Source organism: Rhipicephalus microplus, chromosome 7 (genome assembly GCF_043290135.1).
Source record: "Rhipicephalus microplus isolate Deutch F79 chromosome 7, USDA_Rmic, whole genome shotgun sequence".
Taxonomy (NCBI): Eukaryota; Metazoa; Arthropoda; class Arachnida; order Ixodida; family Ixodidae; genus Rhipicephalus; species Rhipicephalus microplus.
This window is the reverse complement of record NC_134706.1, coordinates 103,185,074-103,210,886: the sequence shown is the minus strand read 5'-3', so window position 1 is coordinate 103,210,886 and position 25,813 is coordinate 103,185,074. Positions and strand designations below refer to the sequence as shown.

At 45.4% G+C, this 25,813-nt stretch overlaps 1 protein-coding gene across 1 annotated transcript in view; it reads right to left on the bottom strand.

The window, feature by feature from the left end:
• The window catches only part of LOC142767587 (uncharacterized), a 38,989-nt gene extending 13,640 nt beyond the window's left edge, over positions 1-25,349 (bottom strand). The window contains exons 1-2 of the mRNA XM_075869551.1: positions 25,291-25,349; positions 23,976-24,073 (exon numbers count right to left, since the gene is read on the bottom strand). Of these exons, the coding sequence (XP_075725666.1) occupies positions 23,976-24,073; positions 25,291-25,331 (139 nt within the window). The 5' untranslated portion in view covers positions 25,332-25,349. The remainder of the gene's footprint in view (positions 1-23,975; positions 24,074-25,290) is intronic.
• Positions 25,350-25,813: the final 464 nt, after the last annotated feature.

The following is a 25,813-nucleotide window of genomic DNA, read 5'->3' as shown; positions in this document are numbered from 1 at the left end:
ATATATATATATATATATATATATATATATATATATATATATATATATATATATATATATATATATATATATATATATATATATATATATATATATATATATATATATATATACAAGACAGGCATGGTGGTTGAGTGGCCGTAGAGTTGCATATAGTTTAGTAGATTCTCCGTGAGCGGTCACAACGTGGTTCCTGATGAAGGCCAGACTCTAGGCCAAAACGTCGAAATAAACCACGTTGTGACCGCTCACGGAGGATCTACTGGAATATATATACAAGTATATATATACAAGACATTATTGGCAAATAAAGTATACGGCGAGTTCTTGTAGCAAACCGTAAAATAAATTTGATGAAAGAAGAGTGAATGAAGTGATAATTCGCTGTGGGCGGGAACCGGCCCATGGTTTCTGCCCACGGCAAGTTCAGCTGAAGTATCGTTATGAAAATGATATGTTCTAACAACCGATGTAAATGTCGGCTTGTACCAACTAATACTACTTCAATATTTCACGCTGTATTTTAAAGCTTCTACAATGCACGCGTATGTTTTTAAAGCAATAAACTACTTTCACTGCATTTCCAAATGGAAGTTATTTTACGTGTATTCACAAGCAAACACGCGGCTACGCGGTAGAACACCCTAGGTAGAAATATACTTACCTCGCAAATGGCCCGAATTTGTTTTACACTCGTACCCACAGTTTTTATAGTGTATGTTAGTTGAATTTACTCAAGTTTTCAGTCATACACAAGAGGACGAAGTTATCCTCCCTACCTACAACGCCGACCCCGACGCCAACGGAGAAATTACTGCTAAACGAGATCTTCAAGACCATCGTGCTAAAAAGGACTTGATTCTTGATGCCATGACCTTATATTTCTCTCAGTTGCACAAAGACAGGTGACCGATTTGATCTAAAAATTGTGCACGGCAGGTTTTCATGTGGTGATGACGAGAGCAATGTGCACTGCACGTGTTCAAATCTATGTGTCGACATTCACGAGGTCTTTTGTCATGTTTTTGTGTGCTCCCGGCCAATCATCTTGGAAATGAATTTCCTTTGAGAACATGGTGCACTGATTGACCATCGTGAGTTACTTGTGTCATTCTACGACTCTTTGCGCTGAAAGTGAAACCACTTTGTTCCCAAAGACAGCGTTACGTGCTGCCGACGATTCCGTGACTCTGCCCTCTCGAAGCAACCTCTTTGTAACTGTCTGACTAGGACGGGGTGCATCAAACACTGTAATTGCAGAGGCGAATTCGTTTTACTTTCTTTCACAACATATCTGCGTGGCGCGAGGCATCATTCAGCCTCACAACAGACAGGTTCTCATTACTGTTCGCAAATTTCAGCGAGGTATACCGTCATCTTGCCCGATACACCGCTAATGCATACATCTAGAAAATTGCTGATGCGCATGGTTTTCCAACATTAACAGCAATTTCTCCGTATGACCTCCCTTCCAAGGTGTTTATTGGCTATCTCGACGTAAACCATGGTCTGGTTCAAAACAACCAAGAAAAACTTTTGCGTATACTCGGCTCCTTTCTAAACTGCTTCTCTACGACATCGAAAGTTAACCAGACGCTACTTGTTCTGGATCGTATGGTCATCGAACCCACAGAAAAACTAATTAAAGAACATGCCTATCCAGTACTGCAAAAATAACAAGATGCAATAGAGGACCAAGTTCAGCACATGCTTAAAGGCGGCGTCACCCGGCCTTTGATGATGATATATGGTGTTTTCTGGCGCAAGGGCCATTTGTTGGCCAAAGAGCGCCAGTTCATGGGACAAGGAATGTGAACAATGATTGTGATTAGCGGCTGTATAAGGGCCATAAAATTCCTCGCAGTAAGGCGGGTAAAAACATAGAAGTAATAAAATCATGACAATGCCGTGAAAGGTGTGTGTGGTGTGAATAGGTGAAAAAGTTGGTGATACTGAAAAACGATGGTGGACATGTATGGCATTAGCACAAGTACCTCACTCGTTCATACCCTTGCGTCCAAGGGCCGTGAGGCAAGTGCTTTCCTGTGTAGCCACCGCAGCAAAAACCTCTCTGGAGAGGTTGTGCTACGGAATGCCCGAGTATATGATATGGAAATTATGAATTTCTTTTAAAAACGCTAACAATGATTTATTACTAAAAAGCGGTTCCCTACCAACAAACATTGCAGGGTGTAAAGGTATATGTTGTCGGTAGGGTAATGGAAAGTGTTGTCTTCTTAGAGTGTCTGATTGTTTACACTGGATTAAAACGTGAAGAACTGTTAATGCCTCACCACATCTGTCACACAATGGTGGATCGCCACCAGACAAAAGATATGAGTGTGTCGTGTATGTGTGTCCTATCCTGAGCCTTGTTAGTGTTACCTCTGTAAGACGCGATTTTGATACTGGTGGCCAATGACCAAGGTGTGGCTTAATAATGTGTAGTTTCTTTTGTGTGTGTGTATCCCACTTGCTCTGCCAGTAGTCCCTGAGGTTTCGTTTAAGAGACGGCTTAAGATCAAGGGCTGGGATCAATATGGGTGTAGGGGCAGTGCTTTTGCGGACGGACGCAGCGAGCTGATCCGCCCTCACGTTGCCTTGGATCTCACGGTGCCCTGGCACCCAGCACACTACAACATGTTGTTTGAGTGTGTATAGTGTGCACAAAATTGAGTAAAGTGAGACAACGACAGGTTTTTTTTTGTTTTTTAAGACTGTGCAGAGCCGTTACCACACTGAGGGAGTCTGTATAAATTACTGCTTTTTGTATTTGTAATTGTTTGATGTGTTTAGCTGCCACAAGTATCGCGTAAGCTTCCGCTGTGAAGATACTTGTGCCTGGATGTAGAGGGCCAGCATCCGAAAAGGATGGGCCGACAGCAGCGGAGGACACAGAGACTTGGAGGCATCTGTAAAGAACTCAGGGCGTGTGTATTTGTGTTGAAGTTCAAGAAAGTATGTTCAGATATGGGCAATAGGTGCATGTTTTGTAACTTCTAGGAAAGACACATCACAGTCTATAGTCTGCCACTGCCACGGTGGCGGGTATGCTACAAAAGCCATTAAACTGTGTTCAAGTGACACTCCGCTGTCTTCAGCTAGACCCATCAGGCGAACTGAGATGGGCTGCCTCATCGAAGGCCTGTTTTGAAACAAAATGGAGCTCGACAGATCATTAATAGTAGAGTATGAGGGGGGCTTCTTGTCTGCTTTCACCTTAAGAAAATATACAAAGGACATGTAAGTTCTCTGCAGATGAAGTGACCATTCATTTAACTCAACGTAAAGCTTTCTACAGGGCTGGTGTGAAAAGCACCCGTAGAAAGGCGGATGCCCAAATGGTGCACGGGGTCCAGCACCTTCAAAGCACTTTGAGTTGCAGACTGATAAACAACGGCCCCATAATCTAAGCGGGTGCGAATGAGGCTTCGATAAAGATTCATGAGGCATTTCCTATCACTACTCCAAGTAGTACGTGACAACACTTTTACAACATTCATGGCTTATAGACATTTTGTTCTTAAATACTTGATGTGCAGTACGAAGGTCAACTTGTTGTCCAAGATTAAGCCTAAAAATTTATGCTCGGCTTTGACAGACAGACGTTGCCGTTCAGTCGAATGTCAGGTTCCGAGTGCATGCCTCTCTTTCGAGAGAACAAGACACACGTGCTTTTTTGTGGGTTTAGTCGAAATCCGTTTTCATCTGCCCATTTGGAGACCTTGTTTAAACCCAGCTGAACCTGCCGCTCACACATTGCCAAGTTGCATGACTTGAAGCCAAGCTGAATGTCGTCGACATATGTACAATAGAACATATCGCGGGGATGGACAAGTGCACAGAATTCATTTTGATAATAAAAAGTGTGCAACTAAGTACACCACCTTGTGGCACGCCTGTTTCCTAGACAAATGTTTGGGAGAGAACGCTGCCCACACGGATACGGAATGTCCGGTTTGACAGGTAAGTTTCGATTATATGAAACATTCTTCCGCACACACCAAGGTGGGACAGGTCTTTTAAAATTCCAAAACGCCATGTTGTAACATAAGCTTTTTTGATATCGAGGAACACAGAGAGGAAATATTGTTTATGGACGAAGGCGTCTCTGATCTGTGCCTCGATACGAACAAGGTGGTCTGTGGTGGATGTACTTTCTCGAAACCGCACCCAAATAGGTCGAGCAAATTGTTTGTTTCAAAGATATGTACAAGTCGGCAGTTTATCATTTTTTCGAAGACTTTGCACAAGCAGCTTGTAAGTGCAATAGGCCTATAACTTGAAGATAAAGAAGGGTCCTTGCCCTCTTTCAAAAATGAGAATAATAGCCTCTTTCCAGGAGGTATTGATAGTGCCAGAAAACTAGATAGCATTGTACAAACAAAGTAAGGTTTTTCGTGTTTCTGCTGGTAGGTTTTTTAACATTTCATACACCACACGGTCAGAACCTGGGGCAGAAGTACTGCAGGAGTTTAGAGATGTTCGGAGCTCAGCTAGACTGAAAGCTTGGTTATATGCCTTGTATCTAGTGGATTTGTGTTCGAGTTTCTGTTTTTCTATTTTTGTTCTGTATTTTTGGAAAGTGTTAGTATAGTGGGACGAGCTGGATACCCGTTCAAAGTGTGCACCGAGGAAGTTTGCCTGATCTTCCAAGGTATCACCCTGAGTGTTTACGAGTGGGAGTGAGTGTACTTTTCTTCCTGCTACCCGACGAACCATGTTCCAGACTTTGACCTCTTGTGTATATGACTTTATCCCTGATAAAAACTGGTGCCAACTTCCTCTTCTGGCCTGCCGACGCGTTCTCCTGCCTCGAGATTTTATTTTCTTAAAGCTATCAAGGTTTTCCGCTGTCGGCGAGTTCCGCAGCAACCTCCATGCCCTGTTCTGTTCCTTTCGCGCATTCTGACACTCAGTGTTCCACCACGGGACGTGTCGTTTGCCGGGCAGTCCAGATGTCTGTGGAATGCATTTGGCTGCTGCGTCAGTAAGAAAAGTTGTGAAGTACTGCACAGCTTCATTTATGCCTGATCCGCATATTTCGGTCCAACTTAAGTGAGTAATATTTTGAAATTGTTCCCAGTCAGCTTTGTTTACCAGCCATTTGGGAACATGTGGAAGACATTCATGTATTATTGGTGTACTCAAAACCAAAGGAAAATGGTTACTTCCGTATGGGTTATTTATGACTTTCCACTGAAGGAATGGTACAAGTGAAGGAGATGCGATACTGAGGTCTATGGAAGAGTAAGTTTTGTTGGCAAGGCTATAGTATGTTGCCTCTTTCCTATTCAACAGACAGGCACCTGATGAAATGAGGAATTGTTCAAAGAGACGACCTCGTGCATTACAGCGAGAGTCACCCCACAGACCATTATGTGCGTTCAGGTCCCCAAGGACCAGATAAGGTTCAGTTAGTTCGTCTATTAAAGACTGGAATTTGAAGTTTTTCAAGACGGTGGTGCGGAGGTATGTACAAAGAGCAGACAGTGACAAGTTTGTTTAGAATAACTGCTCGGACAGCCACCGCCTCGAGGGAAGTTTGGAGGGGTAATTGCGTGCATGCTATACCTTGACTAACTATAACCGCTACACCACCGGATGATGGCATGGCATCATCTCTATCCTTTCGGAAGATTACGTAGTTACGTAAAAAGTTTGTGTTTATTTGTGTTAAATGTGTCTCTTGTACACACAGCACTCTTGGATTGTGTTCATGGAGGAGTTCTTGTAAGTCACCGAGGTTTCGAAGAAGGCCTCGGATGTTCCACTGTAATATTTCTGTCTGCATATATAAACAAGAGAGATGCTGCTGTGTGTAAAAAGAGTATCCTGTGTTGGAGTTAGCTCGTTAATTCAGGTTGCAGGACGGTCGTCCGGCCCCGTTATTGGTTTTTTATTTTTCTTGGCGCGCTCCAAGGAGCCGCGCCGCAGTTTTGGTACCAAGAGTACCGTTGTGCCCATTGCCTCCTCAGGGACACTGGGTGCCCGCACATGCGAGCTGGTGGTTCGAATGTTAGGCCTCGCCTGGTGAGGGGAGGCCTTGAGACCAGAGGATTCTGGAGTCTCCGGCCTCAATTCGCTAGAAGGCGGAGTAGACTGAACTACTGCCGCCTTGGGGGCAGGCGCCACAGCCGACGGCTCGCTCTGCGCTGGCCGAAGGAGTGGCGAGGGCTGGTGCGGCGTTGCCCCCTGACGCGCCGCATCAGCATATGTAGCGCCATAAAATGGCGACACTCTTCGTCTTGCTTCCTTGACTGTGATATTTTCTTTAATTTTCAATGTGATGATTTCTTTTTCTTTTTTTTTAAATGAGCAATACCGTGAGTATGCGGCATGATTTCCGCCACAGTTCACACAGTGTGATGGTTCTTCGCAATTGTCAGAATTGTGGCCTGACACTCCACATTGTGCACAAGTTTGGTGACCACGACAGCTTTGTGAGCCGTGGCCATACTCCTGGCATTTAAAACAACGACGCGGGTTAGGTACGTATGGTCTGATCGACGTCTTTGTGTACCCTATTTGAATGCTTTCTGGCAGATTACTGGAAGCGAACGTGAGTATTAGGTGTTTCGTTGGTGTTACTTTGATGTCTCTTCTTAGGATGATCCTTTGTACATTGGTCACATTCTGACTCTTGCACCTCTCCAGAAGTTACTCTTCAGTCAAGCCGAGCAAATCAGCATCAGATACTACTCCACGGGTTGTGTTCACAGATCTGTGTGGCGTTACAGTGATGGGAGTGTCACCAAAAGTTGAAAGATTGTGTAGCTTTTCAGACTGTTCTTTTTTTTTTTGAACTTCAAGGAGGAGGTCTCCGCTGGCCATTTTGGTAACTTTGTACCCGGCTCCAAGAGTGTCTGTGAGACATCTGGCTACTACAAAGGGGGATGCAGTTCTGGCTTGCTTGCTGCTTATCTCACTATGTATAACATGAAAATGGGGGAAGTTTTCACTTGATTGGTTGAAAAAGCCTAAGTCTTCGGTGTGTACGCGCTTTAAGGCGGTACGATTACATAATAAGGGAAATGTTCTATGCATGCCAGTTTAATTTTCTTCAGAAGCGTTGGCGGCCACCCACCACGGAGCCCAACGAGGGGACGCTACAAGTTTGTGGATTCTAAAACCTGCAGACGCCAGCCGTACAACGCTACTATAACCCAATGCGCCTAGACCAAGGTAGGCTATTTGCACAGGGTTAACTCTAGCCGGTAGGAAGTTTGGAAGTAGACAGAAGAGAGTAGAATACAGGACAGATAAATAGTGAGAGATAAAGACGAAGATGTAGGAAGAGAGAGATAGGAAAAGGCGACTGCCGATTTCCCCTGGGTGGGTCAGCCCAGGGGTGCCGTCTACGTGAAGCCGGGGCCAAAGGGGTGTGTTGACTCCGCCGGGGGGACTTAAAGGTCCAATCACCCGGCGTTGGCTCAACCCCCAGGATCCCTTTTTCCCCAGACACGGCAAAGCCACGCACGGCTAGGCGTGGGAGAAAGCCAAAACCCCCCCGTTAGCTCGGCTCCGTGGTGTCGCTACACACCAAACGCCTACTTGCGCAGGCGCCCCTGCGGGGGTCACCCGGCCCTTGACCAGTCCTGTGGCTTCGCCAGTTTTGTTGGTGAAGAAAAATTATGGGACCTAGCGCCTTTGTGTCAATTATCTCAAATTGAACAGGGCAATTAGGAAGACGTTTATTCCCTGCCCCAAATCTAGGACTCCCTGGACTATATACCCGATGCTCGGTATTTTTTTTCTAGATTTACGTAGTGGTTTCTGACAAATCACAGTTCATGATCGTGACCGCAAAAAACAGATTTTATCACTCATAGCGGCTTCTGCGAGTTTAAGGTCGTGCCTTTCGGTCTATACTTAGTGCCAGCATCCCTCCAAAAAACGATGGACGCAGTTCTCGCGAGACTCAGTCAGAAACGATGCCTTGTGTACCTTCACGACGTAGTGGTTTTCACGGACACGTTTTCGCAACACGTCAAGCGTCTTCAGACAGTTCTTCATACAATTTGAAATGTTCTGCTTTCTATCAAACCTGAGAAGTGTCATTTCCTGTAAGAAGAACTGAAATTTCTTGGCCACGTCGGGAGTCATGCCGGCATCCACCCTAAACCTGAGAAAACCAGCGCTGGTGCCCTGATTCCCGTGCGAAGAAATAAACGCAACCTACGGTTATTTCTAGGGCTCTCAATGAACTGACGATCTCTCAATCAACTCACGAAAGGAGGTATCCAGCTTGTTTGGCACCGGATCAGCACTATGCCTTCGACACTCTCTGAGACCTTTATCAGACGCCATCTGGGTCATTTTGACAAGACTGCTGACACGCAGTTGCTCACAGACACCAGCAACTCCGGGCTAGGTGCTCTATTGCTTCCGTAGCATAACTGCGTGAAGCACCTGATTGCATATGCAAGCAAAACGTTTTCACCTGTTGAGAAAAACTGTCCTGCAACGGATAAAGAATTCTTAGCAGTTGTGTGGGCCGTAACAAAGTTTCGACCTTACTTCTACGGTCGCACTGTGCGTACGGCCTACCTGTCTGTTAACTGCCCTGAATGGCCACCCATTGAGGGCAGTCAGCGGCCGCCATTCTTTGTGCTGGCTCGCGAACACTAAAGACCCCTCAGAACGCCTAGTGTGGTGAAGACTTCGACTTAAAATATCCGATGTCACTATCATACACAAGTCTAGACGAAGCCACACCGACACTGACAGTCTTTCACGCGCACCAGTGAATAGTTACCTCGCTAGCTATGAAGAGGACGAGAATTTTCTTCTGGCACGCCAGTAACCAGCTGGGCTATGCAACAGCGTGACGACTTTGAGCTCAGTCCGTGCATTGAATACCGAGAAGGGCGCGAATTAACTTTCCTCGCTGTTTCACTCAGTCACTTCTGTCCTTTTGTTTTCGGCACGGATTCCTTTACAAGAAGAAATTTAACAATACGCAATCTACTTATCTACTAGTTTTTCCGACCACACTTAGTGACGAAGTATTATGTTATTGTGAAAACGAACCCTCCTCCAGACATTTTGGCTACACACAAATGTCGGAACGAGTTCATCGTTTCTTCTATTATCCAAGTCTCGCAAAAACGCGGAAGCACTATGTTTGCATATGTAGCGCCTCAATGCGCCACTCGTCAAGGAAGTAGAAGTTGGCATTTGGGCCGCGCGGCGGGTGCAGCGCGATAATAAAAAAAAATTGCCCGCAGCTTCCCTCGGGGGAACACTGAGGAGGATGCGGAGCATATAATTGGTTAACGGGGTGTTAAAGTGCGACTTACTTGGGTCGATGGCTAAATTGGTTAACGTGGTTGTGAAATGGGGTGTTAAATTGCGACTTACTTGGGTCGATGGCTAAATTGGTTAACGTGGTTGTAGGAGGGGGTGTTAAATGAGTGAACACGTACACACGTATGCGAAAGGGTGGCGCTGGTCGAAGGGACGTCGATCATTGTGTTTGTGGATTCGTTGGCATTCATTTCACGGCGACTTCGGACGTCGACGCGCCGTACAAACCAACGGACGAGCGGCAACTGAGCGAGCTAGCGCCGACCTTGAGTATATATACAGCGCGACGGCGCATGCACTGTCAGCTGTTGAATGTTCTCGAAGCGCGACGCCACATGCGCGTCCACTGGAGAATCAGGAGAATTGTAGATGTCGAACGCGGTGTGTAGAGGAGGAAGGGTGCACAGATGGTGGAGGAGTGAAGCGCGCGGTGTGTAGAGGAGGAAGGGATGCACAGATGGTGGAAGAGTGGGCGACGGCGCGACGGCGCATGCGCGCGCGTCAGCTGTCGAATGTTCGAGAAGCGGTGCGGACGGCGCGGACGGCGCACTACAAGGCGCGAGTATAAGATGCTTCCGCATCTAAAAAAACCAGTTCGAAAACTGAACGCTGTCAAGGTCAGATCTTTCCCGTGTTAGCTCCGACAGTTAATGGTGAGCCGATAAAGAACACACAGCCCCGATCATCCCGCATGGATCCCGCCTGCTCTGCCACCAATGCTACCGGTCCTGACACCCAAGAAGACGCCAGAGCTAGCGGTGCTGCAGTCGCTGCGATTTAACATGTCAACCTGCCACCATTTTGGCCCTACAGCCCCAGGACATGGTTTCTGCAGGTCGAGGCGCATTTCCGTCTACGGCAAATCACCAGCCAACAGACCAGGCACTGGCATCTGGTATCCTGCTTACCTCCGGACTTAGCTGATATTTTAGCGTCGCCGCACCCAAGCCATACCTACGACACGTTGAAGGCAGCTCTCATTTTCCGCAAGTCTGAGTCCGAACACAGCAGACTCCAACAGCTCATCACGGCTACAGAGCTCGGTGACTGTCGCCCATCACAGCTCCTGCGACGCATGCGCAAGCTCCTTGGCGGCCTCTCCGGAGAACGTGGGGGCGTCGAGGAGCGACTGTGTATCTGGAACCTGGATGATGGTCGACGATGCGCAGGTACAAAGTCATCGAGGCGCCTGACAAGGGCGTCCAAACGGTTCTCTGCTGACATGTGTGAATCGCTTCACCAGATGGCCGGAAGCGTTTGCCATTTCCGACATTACAGCACCAACAGTCGCCAAGGCTTTCACAAAAGGCTGGGTGTCGCGCTTTGGATGCCCTTCTGTCATCACCACTGATCGCGGTCGTCAGTTTCAATCGGCCCTTTTCACCACACTTGCCAATATCCTGGGCATTCGACGCATCCACACAACTGCCTATCATCCTTCCGCCAATGGCATGGTCGGACGGCTTCATCGACAACTGAAAGCTGCCCTCACTGCTCACCAGCCAAGGGAACGTTGGCTCGACCACCTCGCCTTCGTACTTCTGGGCATCCGATCAGCATTGAAAGTGGATCTCGGCTGCTCATCAGCAAAACTAGTTTGTGGCGTTTCCCTGCGTCTTCCAGGAAAATTCTTCGAGCCATCATCGCCACCTTCCACTCACGATGCCTCCACGTACATTCGAGAGCTGCGCACCACGTTTCGGGACGTTGCTCCGGTGATTGCTGCCGACCGACACCCCAAGCCTGTCTTCGTCAGCCAGGATCTGCATGACTGCAGTCATGTCTTCGTTCGGCGTGACCAAATACGGCCACCACTAACACGAGCCTATGATGGCCCATTCCGCTTACTCCATCGTACACCTAAGACGTTCACGCTGGACATCAATGGCCGTGAAGACGTCGTGGCTGCTGATCGACTGAAACCTGCGTATATCGCCGCTCTTGCGGCCACGGGGTTTCAATCTAGAATCTGGATGGCAACATCCAAGCACGTCCACTGGGCGACTCCTCTGGTGATTCCTACGGCTCTCGCTCTACGGGGGGGGGGGGAGCCCTGTAGTGCCTCAATGCGCCGCTTGTCAAGAAGAAGAAGGTGGCATTTGGGCTGCGCGGCGGGTGCAGCGCGATAATAAAAAAACAGTTCAAAACCTGAACGCTGTCAGGCTGGATCTTTCCCGTGTTAGCTGCGACACATATGCCGTGACTACCAATGACGTTAGTCTCCAGCTGTACGACCAACAGAACTCCTACGCATAATAACGACACTGAACCCGCCATTTCATCAGGCCGGCATAGACTTCCTGGGATCATTTTCATGTCTTCATCTGAAAACAGATGGATTGTGATCGCTGCAGATTAGGTATCCCAATACCGCAAAACAAAGACATCACCAAAAGCTACCGCAATGGACGTCGCCCACTTTTTATTACGATGGCAATTACATGAACATTCTTGGCCGGATTTTGCCGCCGGCTTCGGCATCCCTAACCATATAAGTATATGTATGCGCAACAAGCAATTTTTTAATGTCTTGTTTTTGTGAAGAGCCCACGGGATACCAACAGACTATAGCAGTCGTTGATGACACAGTTTCGCCGGCCCAGTCAATAGTTGAAGTGCCTTTTGAAATTTGTGGTTTCACATCAGATAACATTGATATTACAGTTCACCCAATCCAGCTGAGTGTGTGAAGAAGGATGTGGTTGTTCCGCATTGCGTTATTTCAGCAAGGATCGGCAGAGCCTTGGTATGAATGGTCACGTCCTCTTTCAAACCGATTGTACTGCTTGGTGAACTGAAACTGGCTGTGTTTGAATTCGACGTCAGGAGAAACTTTAACATTGCAGTCTTTAGCAACGACAGGAAAAAGGAAAATGCGCCTGATGCAGCTTGTCCTAGTCATGACATTCTCATGGGTATGGTGAATAGGTCGCTTTTGTCAGAGAACAGACAAGCGTTAGTTCAGATTGTCTCTAACCATGCATCTGTTTTCGACTTCGCCCTCAATAGTAACAAAATTTCTGCCCCAGCTTCACGCACTCGTCATGTGATTGATACTGGTTCCGCCCACCTTATTTGTCATAGAGAATACAGAGTACCTTCACCTGAGAGTAATGTTATTGCTGAGAAGGTGGAAGAAATAGTGTCCAAGAAAGTTATACAGCTCTATTCCCCGGGGCACCACCCGCTATACCTGCAGAGAAGAAGGATGGGTCCTGCGGATTCTGTGTAGATTTCCTGCACCTCAACTCGGTTAGAAAAAGACGAAACTCCGCTTCCCTGCATCGACGACGTTATTTATTGTTTGATCTCTGCTTTCTGCTTTTTATCCAAAGACTTCAGATCTGGATTGGGGCAAATCATCATGCCTTCTGCCGATAAAGAAAAACGGCTTTTATAACTACGGATAGTTTATTTGAATTTAACGTAATGCTCCTTTGTAACGGTTCAGCCATGATTTAGCGCTGACACACAGTTCTTCGTGGCTTAAATTGGGGAATATGCCTTCGCTATCTTGATGACGTCGTAATCTTTCACATTACGTTTGAAGAACACAATCGTCGACCTTATGTCGTTCTGTCGCGGCTTGAGAAAGCAGCACTTATCTTGAATTTATAAAAAGTGCCATTTTGGTGAACGTGAACGTCTACTTCTTGGCCATCTCGTAGACAAACATGGCATTCGGCCTGATCCCCAGAAAACCACCACGCTCAGCACTTTCCCTCAACTACGCTCGCTGCGAGAACTCCGAAGATTCCTGGACCTGTGTTCGTATTTTCGGCGTTTTGTTTTTAGCTTTCCCGATGCTGCTGGCCACTTACTCATCTGCTCAACAAACACATACGATTCACGTGGACGAAAGAGTGTGAGTCATTGTTTTCTCAGCTGAAGCTTCTACTCACTTCTGGGCCTATTATTTGTCATTTCAACGCATCAGCCTCAACTTAGGGGCACAGCCACGCCAGCGGAATCGGTATCCGCGCAGTATCGGCTCAGCGTTACGGCGCCGCCGAATATCTCATTGCCTACGTGAGTTGTTCTTTGCGTAAAGCTTAGCGCAGTCACACTGTTACAGAGCAAGAATGTGTGGCAGCTGTCTTCACCGTGCATAAGTTTCGCCTGTACATCTATGACCGCTGGTTCTGAATCGTCACAGACCGCCACTCACTTTGTTGGCTCACTAGTCTACGAGATCCGACTGGTGGTCTTGCACAATGGGTGCTCCGTCTGCAAACATATGACTTTGATGTTTGCTTCAAGATTGGCCGCCGTCACGCGGACGTCCTATTTTGACCTCTCCTTCCCTCGACTCAATGCGACGCTGAAAATTAAGACGACTGTTTGGCTGCTCTTGACTCACGTTTTTCAGATTTGAAAACGTTTCGTAAAGAGCGACGTGAAGAGCGTAGTCTGACTTCTTTTTTCTCATCTGCCGTCAATTAGCCACATCAAAGCCCGTTTGTCATTCAGGATGGCATTCTTAACAACCAAAAGCTCAAAAGGGGGCCCACTTACTTTTGGTTGTTCCCAAATATTTGCGACCGAACGTGTTGCAAGCTATACACGGCGATTCGACAGCTGGGCATATGGGGTTTGCCAAGACCCATCACCGCACACTGAAACGTTTTTACTGGTTCCGAATGCGTCAGGATAAAGCTAAATACGTCACCAGCTGTGAGCATTGTCAACGGTAGAAGAGTCCAACAAGTGCGCCACCAGGATTTCTCCATGCCGTACCACCTCTATGTTTTTCCTTTGAGGTCTTTGGTATTGACTTGATGGGCCATTTTGCACGATCCATAACTTGGAGCTTCTGGTACATATTCTGTGTAGACCTCTTCACTCGGCATGCGGAAACCGCTGTGATCTCTGCTGCAACAGCCGGTCACGTTTGTGATTTCTCGCTTCGCTACATCATCCTCTGGATTAGGCCCCCTCGTGCCATCATCAGTGATCGTGGCCGGCAGTTTGTAGCCAGCGTCGTCGAAGAGTTGATTCACCGGTCTGATTCCCATTTCCGTCACGCGCACTCATACCATCCACAGACCAACGGTCTGACTGAGCGTTTCAACAGGACGCTTATTATTATACTCGCTATGAACGTTGATTCCAAGCAGAAAAGCAGGACGAAGTTTTACCATTTGTTACCTATGCCTGCAGCACTGCGCTTCAAGATACCACTGGATTTACCCCTTTGTACCTTGTCTACATCCGTGAGCCACGTAATACAATTTACCTGTTTTAGAGCAAAAAAACCCATCCCTTGCAGAGACATTCTACCGCGCACAGGAGGCACGACGCATCGCTCGTCTCCAGACTTTCGCAGCCCAAGACCATTCAAAGGCTCACTACGTTAATCGACATCGACATGTGTCGTACGGTGAAAGAGATATGGGATGGCTGTGGAGTCCATACCGCAAGCGTGGCTAGTGTCAAAAATTTTCGGCCCACTATACAGGTCTCTTTACCGTTTAGTCACACCTTAGTGACGTTACGTGAGTGATATCACGCCTCACATCTTTTGGCCATCGCTCCAAGAAAACTGACGTCGTACATGTCGCCTGGTTGAAGCCATACTACGCGCGACACTGAGTAACTTCCCAGTAGGCATCGTCTGCAACTGGTGAAACTACACAGGACTTGAGTAGAACTGGAGAAAAGCCGAAAGAAGTGACCCTATTCTGTGCCAGGCAATCTTCCTGCAACTATCCACCATACCACCTTTACAGCAAACATTTCTCAGTGCAATATAATATTCATAATATTAAGCTCCCGTGCACGGAATTCAACCTGGGACCTTCACGTCATGAATGCGAGGCGTTAACTACTGTGAAACCGAGAGGCAGCTCCTTCAACGTTTACATGGCAAGCAGGAGTACATGATTTCTCGCGTGCCCTTCTTTCCCGGTTGGTAGGATCATACGTCTTGGCGGGCTTTGGGCTTGCACTGAAATGATTCTGTTGTAGTAGCGGCGGGGTGCGCAAAAGTCAGTGCAATAGTTACACAGCCTGCGTTTGCGAAAATGGAGGCTGTGAACCTTTTCACGTGCAGTGAAGCGCTTTTCAGACACATGAAGTAACAACTGAGGCACTTATTTACGTTAATCTGCACTTGATAGTACCTTCAGTGCGTCATTTATGTGTGAGAAACGTGGGGCGCGTTTCGGTTTTCTTGTCATTCTACGCGTTACCTTCCTATTTGTTGCTATCGCGCTCATCAATTCGTCTTTACGGCAAAGCTGGAACTTTTTTGTTAAAAGCATTGTCCTCCATCATGGCGCTCAAACTGTCGTCTTCACAAATCGTGGCACAGCTTTCACCGCAGAGAGAATACAGAAAGTCTTCAGGATAAGGTGCATGGAACACCGTAACACAACGGCATATTGTCCTCTCCTCTAAAAAACTGACTCACTGAAAGACTAAACAAGATAATTGCAGACATGTTGTCAATGTATGTAACCATTGACCACGATAACTTGCTTTACGTTGCATTTGCTTATGGCACTGCAGTACAAGAAAGTGGAAGTTTCACACCTTTTCGGCTTCAACGGGCTGAAGAAGCTCGTTAACTCGCTCGACATTGTTTTCATTGTCACTATTCTGCAGACGCATGCCACTACAATCTTCATTCTTGAGAATAACCTTCAATCCAGGCGACGAAGTGTAGATGTTGACCTTCATACGGTAACGTGGCCGGTCTGAAAAGTTCCTACGTCGCTGTTTCAGCCGCTACAAGATTGTACGGTGACTCAGTGAAGTAAACAACAAGGTTCTTCAAGAGGGTACCTCATGATGTTCCCTCGGCTTCCACAAGCTGTAGTCTTTCATGTTGCTAGACTCAAACACTTTTTTCTGTCTGTGCATTGAATGTTGTGTCACTTTGAAATATACTGATATTTTACCGTGTTTACTTTCCATTTTTCTTTTATATTTCTCCTTTATACTTTTTATTTGATACCTAGATTGATAGAGAGCTATTGGCTTATTTGGTGCAACAACACATGCCCTTCCAATGTACAGTGCCTCCTTTGTTTTTCTATTCCTCCTAATGTGCGGCGAGACAATGTTTCTTTAGAAGACAGGGTAATGACACATATGATTCATAAATTACCCGCTCTGAAGCCGAGACTTTTTTGGAAAAGAAGAACATTGTCGCTCTTCTAGTTCCGCACCAAACGTAAACTCCTGGCTTAGTGCCTAATTTCACCAGCGACATGTTACCGGGCATGGAAAGTACATCGTAATGTAGAATGGCCGTGCGCAATGTTGGTCTAAATGCAAGCCTGGTTGAACATTACACCTTTAAGTCTTCATCTAAATTTGTATAAACACAAAGCCCTCTACAAGATTCACTTGACTGGCTCCATAAGGAACAAAGATTTCTACATATCAAGGATTGTGAAAAACCTTTATATTTTGACACCTGTCGAAATTTACGTTTCGTTTGCAATGTCATTTGTTTGATATATAGATTATTTTGTTCCGGGCTGTGTCTACACAGATAATAAAGAAAGGAAGAAAGTGACCCTGGCACGTGGATAGTGTGCCCGGCAGCTTCTGTCCCCGACTGAGAGCTCGTGAGTTGGATTGCCGTTAACTGAACTTGTTTTATTTTTTCTTCAGATGTTGTTTTTTTAGTCTTTGATTTCTTGACAGGAATTGGTCACTTAAATTTTCTCGGACCCAGACATAAAATACGAGAGTTGCGTGAAGTTCGAAGAATTGTGTACGTGGTGTGGCTATCAGATAAAGCAAGAAGTCACCGACACAAAGAGATTTCTTTCGCTCTGTGCCTGGTACTGACTCTGCTCCACCTCGAGCCAATGAACGTGGTTGATCATTGTTGGTTTGAACACAAACTTATGCTCATATATTGAACAACGTCTGTGTTTCTTGTACAGACACAGACGCCAAAAATTGTAATGCAGAGAAATACCTGAATTAAGGGTATTTTTAGTCGTTTTCTAGATTCATTGGCTTTTCTCAGAACCACTTACGCTGCATCTAGCACTAAAGGGCTTAGTAGTCAGTGCTTCAGCAAAGTATCATCTGAGGTAACCGGCGCCCAAACCAGCGAATGAGCCGGGCTTATGCGATCCCCAGGATATCTGGCGGCGTCTTACGCAATGTGCGGCAAGCTCCTTCACCTGCAAGTCCAATTTTAGCAAGCTTACGCAATCACCGGAATCTTTTGCGCGTGTCTTAGGCAGGCGTGGCAAGCTCCTCGCCCACGGGAGCAACATAGCCCGCAACCACCAGCGGGCTCTGTTTTGAAGCTGCTAACGCAAAGGATCCCCAAGGCCTATAAAACAACCAAGTGGCGCGACGAGAAGTAGCATCCTAGAGCGTCAGAGCACCCGAGAGCGACGCAGAGCATTCGAAGAAATCACAGGTTCACGTCGCACCTCGGTGCAGCTCCCTAAGCTGTCCGCTTCATTGCCGAATATCTAGCACATCTGTTCTGATCTGTTGTGTTCTAAATGTTTTGCTGTGAAGAGGTTGAGGTTCATGTTGCTTCGGCTACTCCATATCAATAAGTTGTGCAGTGAAAAAAAAATAAAAGTGCTGCACGGTACCTGACAATATACAATAAGATTAAAAAACATAATAGCACACTGCAGCCAGTTGAAATATCATGCCGATGCACAGTTTGCTTGCAGCAGTTCACACTGTCATAAACTGTTCGCACGTTACCTTCCTTTTTTACTGTCAGTATATGCACTAACACGTTTCACATATATCAATTTCTGGCTGTCTATCACTGGATCTCATCTAGTCCTGTCTGAATTAAAACATCTCTGAGGAAGATTTTGTTTTTTTCTGAAGATGCATCTGAGGCCATGGTCCGAGTTTTTTCTTTATTCTGAAGGCCCACGTGTCTAAACTTGCAAGTTGGTTCCTTAAATTTATCACTTTTGTTTGTGCATTTAACGCAATATAATAGAATATGGCGAACATTATCTTCAGCATGACCACAATAGCATTCCGGGGAGTTGGATCAATTTATTTTATGAAGGAAGCTGTTTGTATATGCTACTTTCTACGAAGTCTGTGGATCGACGTCTCTAAGTATCATGGGAGAAATTTCTATGAAAAGTTTTCAGCGTGGATCAATTTCATAAAGTCCTATTTCCGAATATTTACGGCTATCAAACAACTTCTCCATCGAATAATGGTTAACTTCTTGTGTTATAAAATGTCCAATATCCTTCCCAGACATAGGAATTACGCAATCCAGTCCTTCGTTCAGTGCTTTCTTGGCGAGGCTGTTAGCCTCCTCATTTCCCTTCATTGCAATGTAACGAAGTCTCCACTGGAATAGAATGTTCAGACCGTGTGCTGAGACATACTCCACCGTTTCCGCAATAAATTGTGCCATTTTCCATTTTCGTAAAGTGATCTCGCGTTTTCGAAGCAAAAAGCATTTTTGATTAGCTGAGGGGCAGGTTTGCTATTGCTGCATATCACCCACTTTCGCTGCACAGAATTCTTGCAGATAAGCTTAACTGCTTTGAAGATAGCCACCAAATTTGCTGTGGTCGATGAAGATTGGTGCTACAAATTGTACATTCTCTTTTTCTGAATTTCGGGTATACAGACCGCACATGCTGACGTATATTCAGTGCATGATCTATCTGTGCCTATTTTAGTTTTTTTCATTATGCATTATATAGAAATGATGAAGTACCACCTGTGCTGCGACTAAAGGCCCCAAGTCTGCTTTCTTCCTTATACCATCTGTTTCACAAATAACGTTGAGAAGTGGCAGCGTCCAAGGTTGTTTTGAAGGTTTCCACTGTTTATATCCTGGTACTAGTGCTTGCAATGAAGATACACTATCCTGTAGTCACGTTGCAACCCTTTGTGTTAGTTCACTAGATAAAGGATGAATTTAATGTTGGGTGAAACTGTTAAATAAATTTCTAGATATTGTTTTTATCTCGGAGTAATGCCAAAGGTGGTTGTCCAGACTCTGCATACATTAAAGCACTGGATGTTGACTGTGGCAATCCCAGACATGCCCTCAAGTTTCTTGTCATTAACAGGTGAAGTATTCTTTCGGTTGAGTTTAGATGTTCATGCAGCAGAGGCAGTGAGTAACTTACGATGGGACGTGTCCACGCAACATGTAGGGCCGTCAGTGACTGCAATACCGCGGTGCCCTATTTATCTCCGCAAAGATGTCGGAGTATTAGAGTGACTTTATTCACTTTTTGTTCGAGGCACTGGACATGAGCCGACCATGTTAGTCTCTGGTTTAAAATCACTCCCATGAATCTATGAGTTTTTCCATTAGAAGTGGCTGGTTTGGCAGAATTATTTTGAGATCTCCAAGTGTTTCAATGTAAACCGAAGTAGGGCTGTTTTAGCCAGACTCAGTTCCACACGTCTTTTTTTTAGAAAAACATACAAAAACGATGGACCAGACGTCATTGTGCTTACTATATAAGCATGTGCTTATTATATAACATCTGAAGTTAGGTGGAAGATTATACGCGAGCTGCATCATGACTGCAATAAAGAGAATAGCGCTTAGCACGCTGCCCTATGGCACTCATTGGTTGACGACAAGCTCTGACGTTCGGTCCTCCTGCGTAACTACAAAAATTTGCCGGTGCTTCAAAAAGTCAGCGATCCAATACAGTATGTCGCCCTTAAATCCCTTCAACGCCAGGCCTTCCAATACGTGAACGTGACTCACTTTGTTGTATCTTCATTGGACAGCAAGGAATACAGCGACCTGGATGTTTTCTAGCGTACGTTGGTTTTCAACATCTGTGATCAAGTTCGAAAGGCAGTTCATTGTGCATCTACCTCTTCTGAAGCCAGCTATGCTTTCTGGTAGTAGTTTGTTTCATCTCTTGCTACCATAAAAGTCGTTCACTGATAATTTTCTTCACCACTTTCGAAATACTACTTGTCAAACTAACCGGCCTAAACAAATTCGACATAATATGGCTCATTCCTGGCTTCAGCAACGTTACTACTTTTGATATCTTCCAACTTTCCGAAACCTTTTCTTCTTGCCAACGTTTATTGTAACTCTCCAACAGGTGCGATTTTTGTTTCTCGCACAAATTAGAAAGTGAAGCGTATTTAACTCCATCTGGTCCTGGTGAAGTTGTTTCTTTTACTGAAGACAGAACATATTGGAGCTCGTCTGGTGTAAAGCTGTCATCCTGACATTATGAACTGACCACAGAGAACTCGCTATAGCCCCCGAAGCGGACTTCTGAAGATGTATATTTGCTAGTTTGGATGGCCTCTCTATTTTTCAGTATTATATCGCAAAGTTCTTCGACAATCACACGTTCGCTAACTACTCGAGACAGCGCTAGATCCTGCAGTGGTCTCGAGTGGGCTACTGGCTGTTGGAGGGCGCGTACCATATTCTACAAATGAGGCGCCGAAATAAATGAAGAAAGCGAGCTAAATAACTGTTGCCCCCTTTTGGTTGAAAATTTCTGCAGTTGGTTCTGCATTGCAGAATGTACTTTCTGTGTGACCTAAAAATCTTCTCAATATCTAGACTTGGGACATCTTCTGTGTTGTATTGCCCGAAACCGCTCATACTAAGCACAACACCCGAAAACCCATCTGGAATTGGTGTTGCATGAGTAGTTTTTGTTAGAAAATGTTTTGCGTTCGATTCGTTGTTTTGTGCGTCTTAGCAAAGATTAACATTTATTTTCTGTAGTTCTCGAAAGATTGTGCGATATGTAATTCTTGTTGTACGAATATCTCCCGTTTTGTTCAACTTTGGATGGTATATGAATACTGCCAATGGTCACTTTCTCTTGTACCAGCGTCTGTGGTCCAATGCACTCCAGCCGCTATCTCAGAAGAGCAGACAGTGATCTCTAGCACGCTGCAGTAGTTATGCTCTCACAGGAACGTCAAAGAACCGTCATTTATCGTAACGTGACCGTGGTCTTCGCCCATCTTTACTACACCAGATCCCCTTACATCAGAACGCTCACTACCCCACAATTTACGGTGCGCGTTGAAATCACCACATAAAATTTTCGGATCATGATCAGATCTGCACACTGCAGCCAACTCAGCGTATGAAACTTTTGCTTGAGGGTGCACGTATACACTAACTACAGTTGCATTAACGTTACCAAACTTGACCATGTATCTAACAAATTCTGGCGTATCTGTTTTTGAAGTAGTCCCCAGTGTCGATGGAATATTGCGGCTCACACACAACATCACCCTGCTTTTTGCAGCAGCACGTTCTGCTTGGTACACCACATAATCACAAAAACGAAAGGCAGTGGATACTGTCGTTTCAGAAATACACCACATCGAAAACCTGTGCTAAGCGACAAATTTTCAAAAATCTCCACTCCTATTTTGCAAACCGTTGCAGTTCCACTGAAATATTTCACTTCTTTTGTACAATTTAGACAGCCTGGTAGCTATGATTACTACAAGATAAGATGCTCAAGATCTAGCAGAAATTTCACTTCTGATAAAAAGCCTACTTGATGTGGGGATCATCAAATTGCTTTAAGTGCCACAAAGATAATTGCCACAACGACTTGCTTGTTTGTGGCTGTCTCCGCTGAGATCGCATTTGTTGAAGACTTTTTCCTCAACAGGCTCCTGTGACCCTTTCCTTTGGTAGTGAATGACTCCTTCACTGTGTCTAGCCCGGCAGAAGGGGCCACTTCAGCATGTTCTTGGGCCCGGACTGCTTTGCCAACGCGATGTTTTGGTGCTGAGTGCTTCAGTAGTTTCGAGTAAGAGTCGTGACGCGACTGTTTTGCATTTCTTTGTGCTGCAGGAACATCTTCGACTATATCCGCGTTGGGCACTGAACTTCTTTGTATGTTATGGTACCCGTTTACAGTTCTATTTTTTGAGCAGTCGTTGACAAACAGTTTCGAGAACAGCGTGAAAACGACGCCGGATGTGGTGCAGCACAGTTTGCACACTTGTGTTGACGCTTCGCGGTGCATGCTTTGTAATCATGTGCGCCATCGCGTACCTTGCATCTCTGGTCCCCCTGAAGCCTTAGTCATATGCCTATATCTCTGGAAGGTGCTGCACCTTATAGCTGGCTTAATGTATTCCTCGACAGTGTGAACCGTGAAGCCGAGAGCATTTCTTTTTGGCGATGGCATGTCGTGCCTAAGCTGGAATATTACATTGCGTATGGGCTGCATTCTGGCAATTCCATCTCCATTTCTTGCCCATCTCTTTTGTCGTGTGACTGATAATACTCCAACTTGTTTAAGATACTTCAGTAGGTCATAATCGCTGTATTCAAGTGGAACATCTCTTAACTTTGCTAGGGTCTGCATGTAAGACTGGAGTAGAATCACATGTACAGGCAAGCCAGCCAGGCTCCTAATCAACAGAAACTTGTTTGCCGAGTGCTAAGTACGTATTCCAATTACAAAAAACTCTTTTTTTGCTGGTTCTTCATGATGCCACTTTCTCATTGATAGCAGGCATTATACCAGATGCCGTGCAATTTGGATTCAGCTTTCAGAAGGAGTCCTCGGTGGTGATTAGGCTGAAGACCACCGGAATCCCCGATGCTCGGTTCCTGTTATAGGTGACCACAATGTTCGCTCCCTCGTCTTCCTTGGGTGCCTCTTTATCCATCTGTGCCACGTCATTAGGATGGTAAATTGATGGGGTGTCATCGTTGTTCACCTCTTGTCCCTACTCTCTACGCTTTTTCTTACACTACGAGACCTCGCTGTTCTCCATATAGGAGGTCACTCTCGTTGCTGAGCCTGCAGCAACTTTAAGTCAAGCGGGATCAATAAGTGATGCACCACTTCGCACTAGAGACATCTGGTTGTCCCCCATACACGGGCTTTGCCAGGTATGTGGCACGAACCCCCTCAAGGGCAATTTTGAACTGTATGCGTAGTGAAACACCGACTTACCGATGTTTAGCTGCCACTCTCTTAACACCTCTGTTTATGCAGTACATAAATATTGCCTTAACTCACCGTAGCCCTGTCCACTGCGTTTATCAGCTCTGCGCAGTTGCAACCGGGAGCTGAGAAACACGCGATACCCAACAATGGTGCGTTACCCAACAGTGGTTTCAGCGGCACGATTCGCAGAAATTTGTGACGTAAGCTACAAGCGATTTCTGTGGCATGTTCACTGTTTATAAGTAAAAATTGCCTGACTTTTTATTTTTAAATGTTGGGCCTAGCAGCAAGAGTAATTCTACTCTTGGAGGGAGTTCATACACTCTAGCCTGAGCAGATGGTAAAAACCTGTGAGAGAGTATGAAATCTATTTCGAAAACTTGACTGTACTCTAGGGAGGAAGCTTGTTCACTCTCGGTCCGCCAGAGTGGAGGCATTCTGTCGAGAGTATGTGCCTACTCTGTGCAGCAGATAGTTGCCAGTACTCCGGAAAAGAGAATGAAATATAGGACAAGATTTCACTCCCACAAAGAGAGTTGCCAGCACTCCCTTGGGGCTGTGAGTGTAGGAAAACTTTCAGGTGTGTTCTCCAAACTAAAAAAGAATAATTAAAAATATCATTCAGTCTAATATCAACACATATAGAAGTACTCCATCCGGTAAAACGCTGCTTTGTGTTGAACATCTGAGGTAATAGGTGTTGAACATCTGAGGCATGGGTGTTGAATACCCTCTTTGCCTTGCAAACTAGAAAATACGCACCTTTCGGGCAACAAGTTGTACGCGTGTACACGGGAGTAAGACAGCTCCATAGCAGCACACATAAGAAAAGGCTGCATCTCATTGTTGCGGATATGCATCTGCACGAGAAAAAGAGAAGTTATCTTACACATGCGCAATGAAGCAGAATTAGACTAGGAATGCCTATGGCTAAACGTCTAAGGCTGGAGGAGCAGGTTGACAACAATCCCGTTTAAGAATAACATAAATAATGCGTAAGCAATACGTCCAGCATATAACCAACAAACACTTAAACAATATCGTTCCAGTGGAGAAGTGCAGCTACAACACCGATACTTTACGAAGGACTAGAATAAGACTCCGAAATTTTGAGATTACGACCTACTGTGTACACTGCCCGATGCTAATGCCTTTGAGGGACCCATCAGGTGCCGGCTGATTAACAAGTCTTCCTACAGAAAAGGTCTCGTCAAGAAACTCCGCGTGTATGGCCGGCTCAAAGATGACGAACATTCACTATTGTACCGATATTCTGAAATCAATAAGCATTGCAGCCACCTCTTTGCTGAAATGCAAGACAATGGGAAGGTCAGGGATGAGGAGATCGAGCAGGCGCCTGAAGTTACAGACTTCGATGAACCGTGTCAGGCGGGCGTCCCACACCACATCATTACGATTTCTTACCAACATACCTTAGAGATCATAATGTAATAATAATGAAAGAAAAATTAGTCTTCCGATTTCGAGGGCCTCCCATCTTGTAGTTTGTGAAATAACATCTCGCGTATAATAACATTATAGTTTATGCCTTGTTGCACAAGCATTTTTTATGGGAATTGAGTTCCCGAGTTTACCGAAGGACGTCGTTTGTGAAGTCTGGAAAAGAATACCTCATAAGTATATACAATATGCATAATGCATCCAAATAATATTGAAGATTTTGTTTGTAATATATATATATATATATATATATATATGTGTGTGTGTTTTTTTTTCTAGTGATTTTTATAGGAAGGGGGTCCTCTTCACAGACCATTAGGAGGATAGGAGCATGGCCGTAAGTCTGGATCAGTCGATGGAACACCATGCGCTTTAACCGCGTTTACCGATTTTCTCACTGCTGGCAGTGTCTCCCATATTCACCTATTTCATTTTATTCACACTTCAATGCAAAATTACTCTAATACAGTAAAATGACAACAAACAACATTCGGTGGACTATCATATGTTAAACTTTAAGTGGCTTTTCAAGAATGTTGCCTCAACGTTTTTATTATTGTAAACAGAAGAATAAAAAGCTGTACAAACTCGCTACATTGCTAAATTTAGAGCTCACCTATGGCGATGCGAAGGAATTTTCTGCTGTCGAGTCGTCATGGCTTTCTGCCGAGAACAGTCCCCGCACACTGAATGGCATGCATATCAGTATTCCTTTTATAGCAGTGTAGCAGCGAAAAATAAAACAATCCTGCAATCGTTCTTAAAGCCCCATGGTGAGCTCACTTCTTTTCTGCTTATCGGTAGCCCCAATACCTAGCAGTGCAAGTAAGATATAATATATACGATGTTTAGCGTCTTCACAATCGACAGCTTGTACCACCTGGCAGCAGAGCTTCACTGCGGGACACAACAACCTGCTGTGCGAAGTTGATTTTCGACACCGACTACCGACAGGCAGGAACACGTTAAGAAGATGAAAAAGGCGGCAAGCACAACCAACGAAATCACAGAGGCCGCTGCCACCAATTATGGGTGTTCGTCTCTATGTCTAGGAACTATTGCATGAACGTTTATTGAGAATATTTTACCATCGGACTTTGGCACCGAATTCTTTCCGCAACCACGGTTCTCTGCACGCA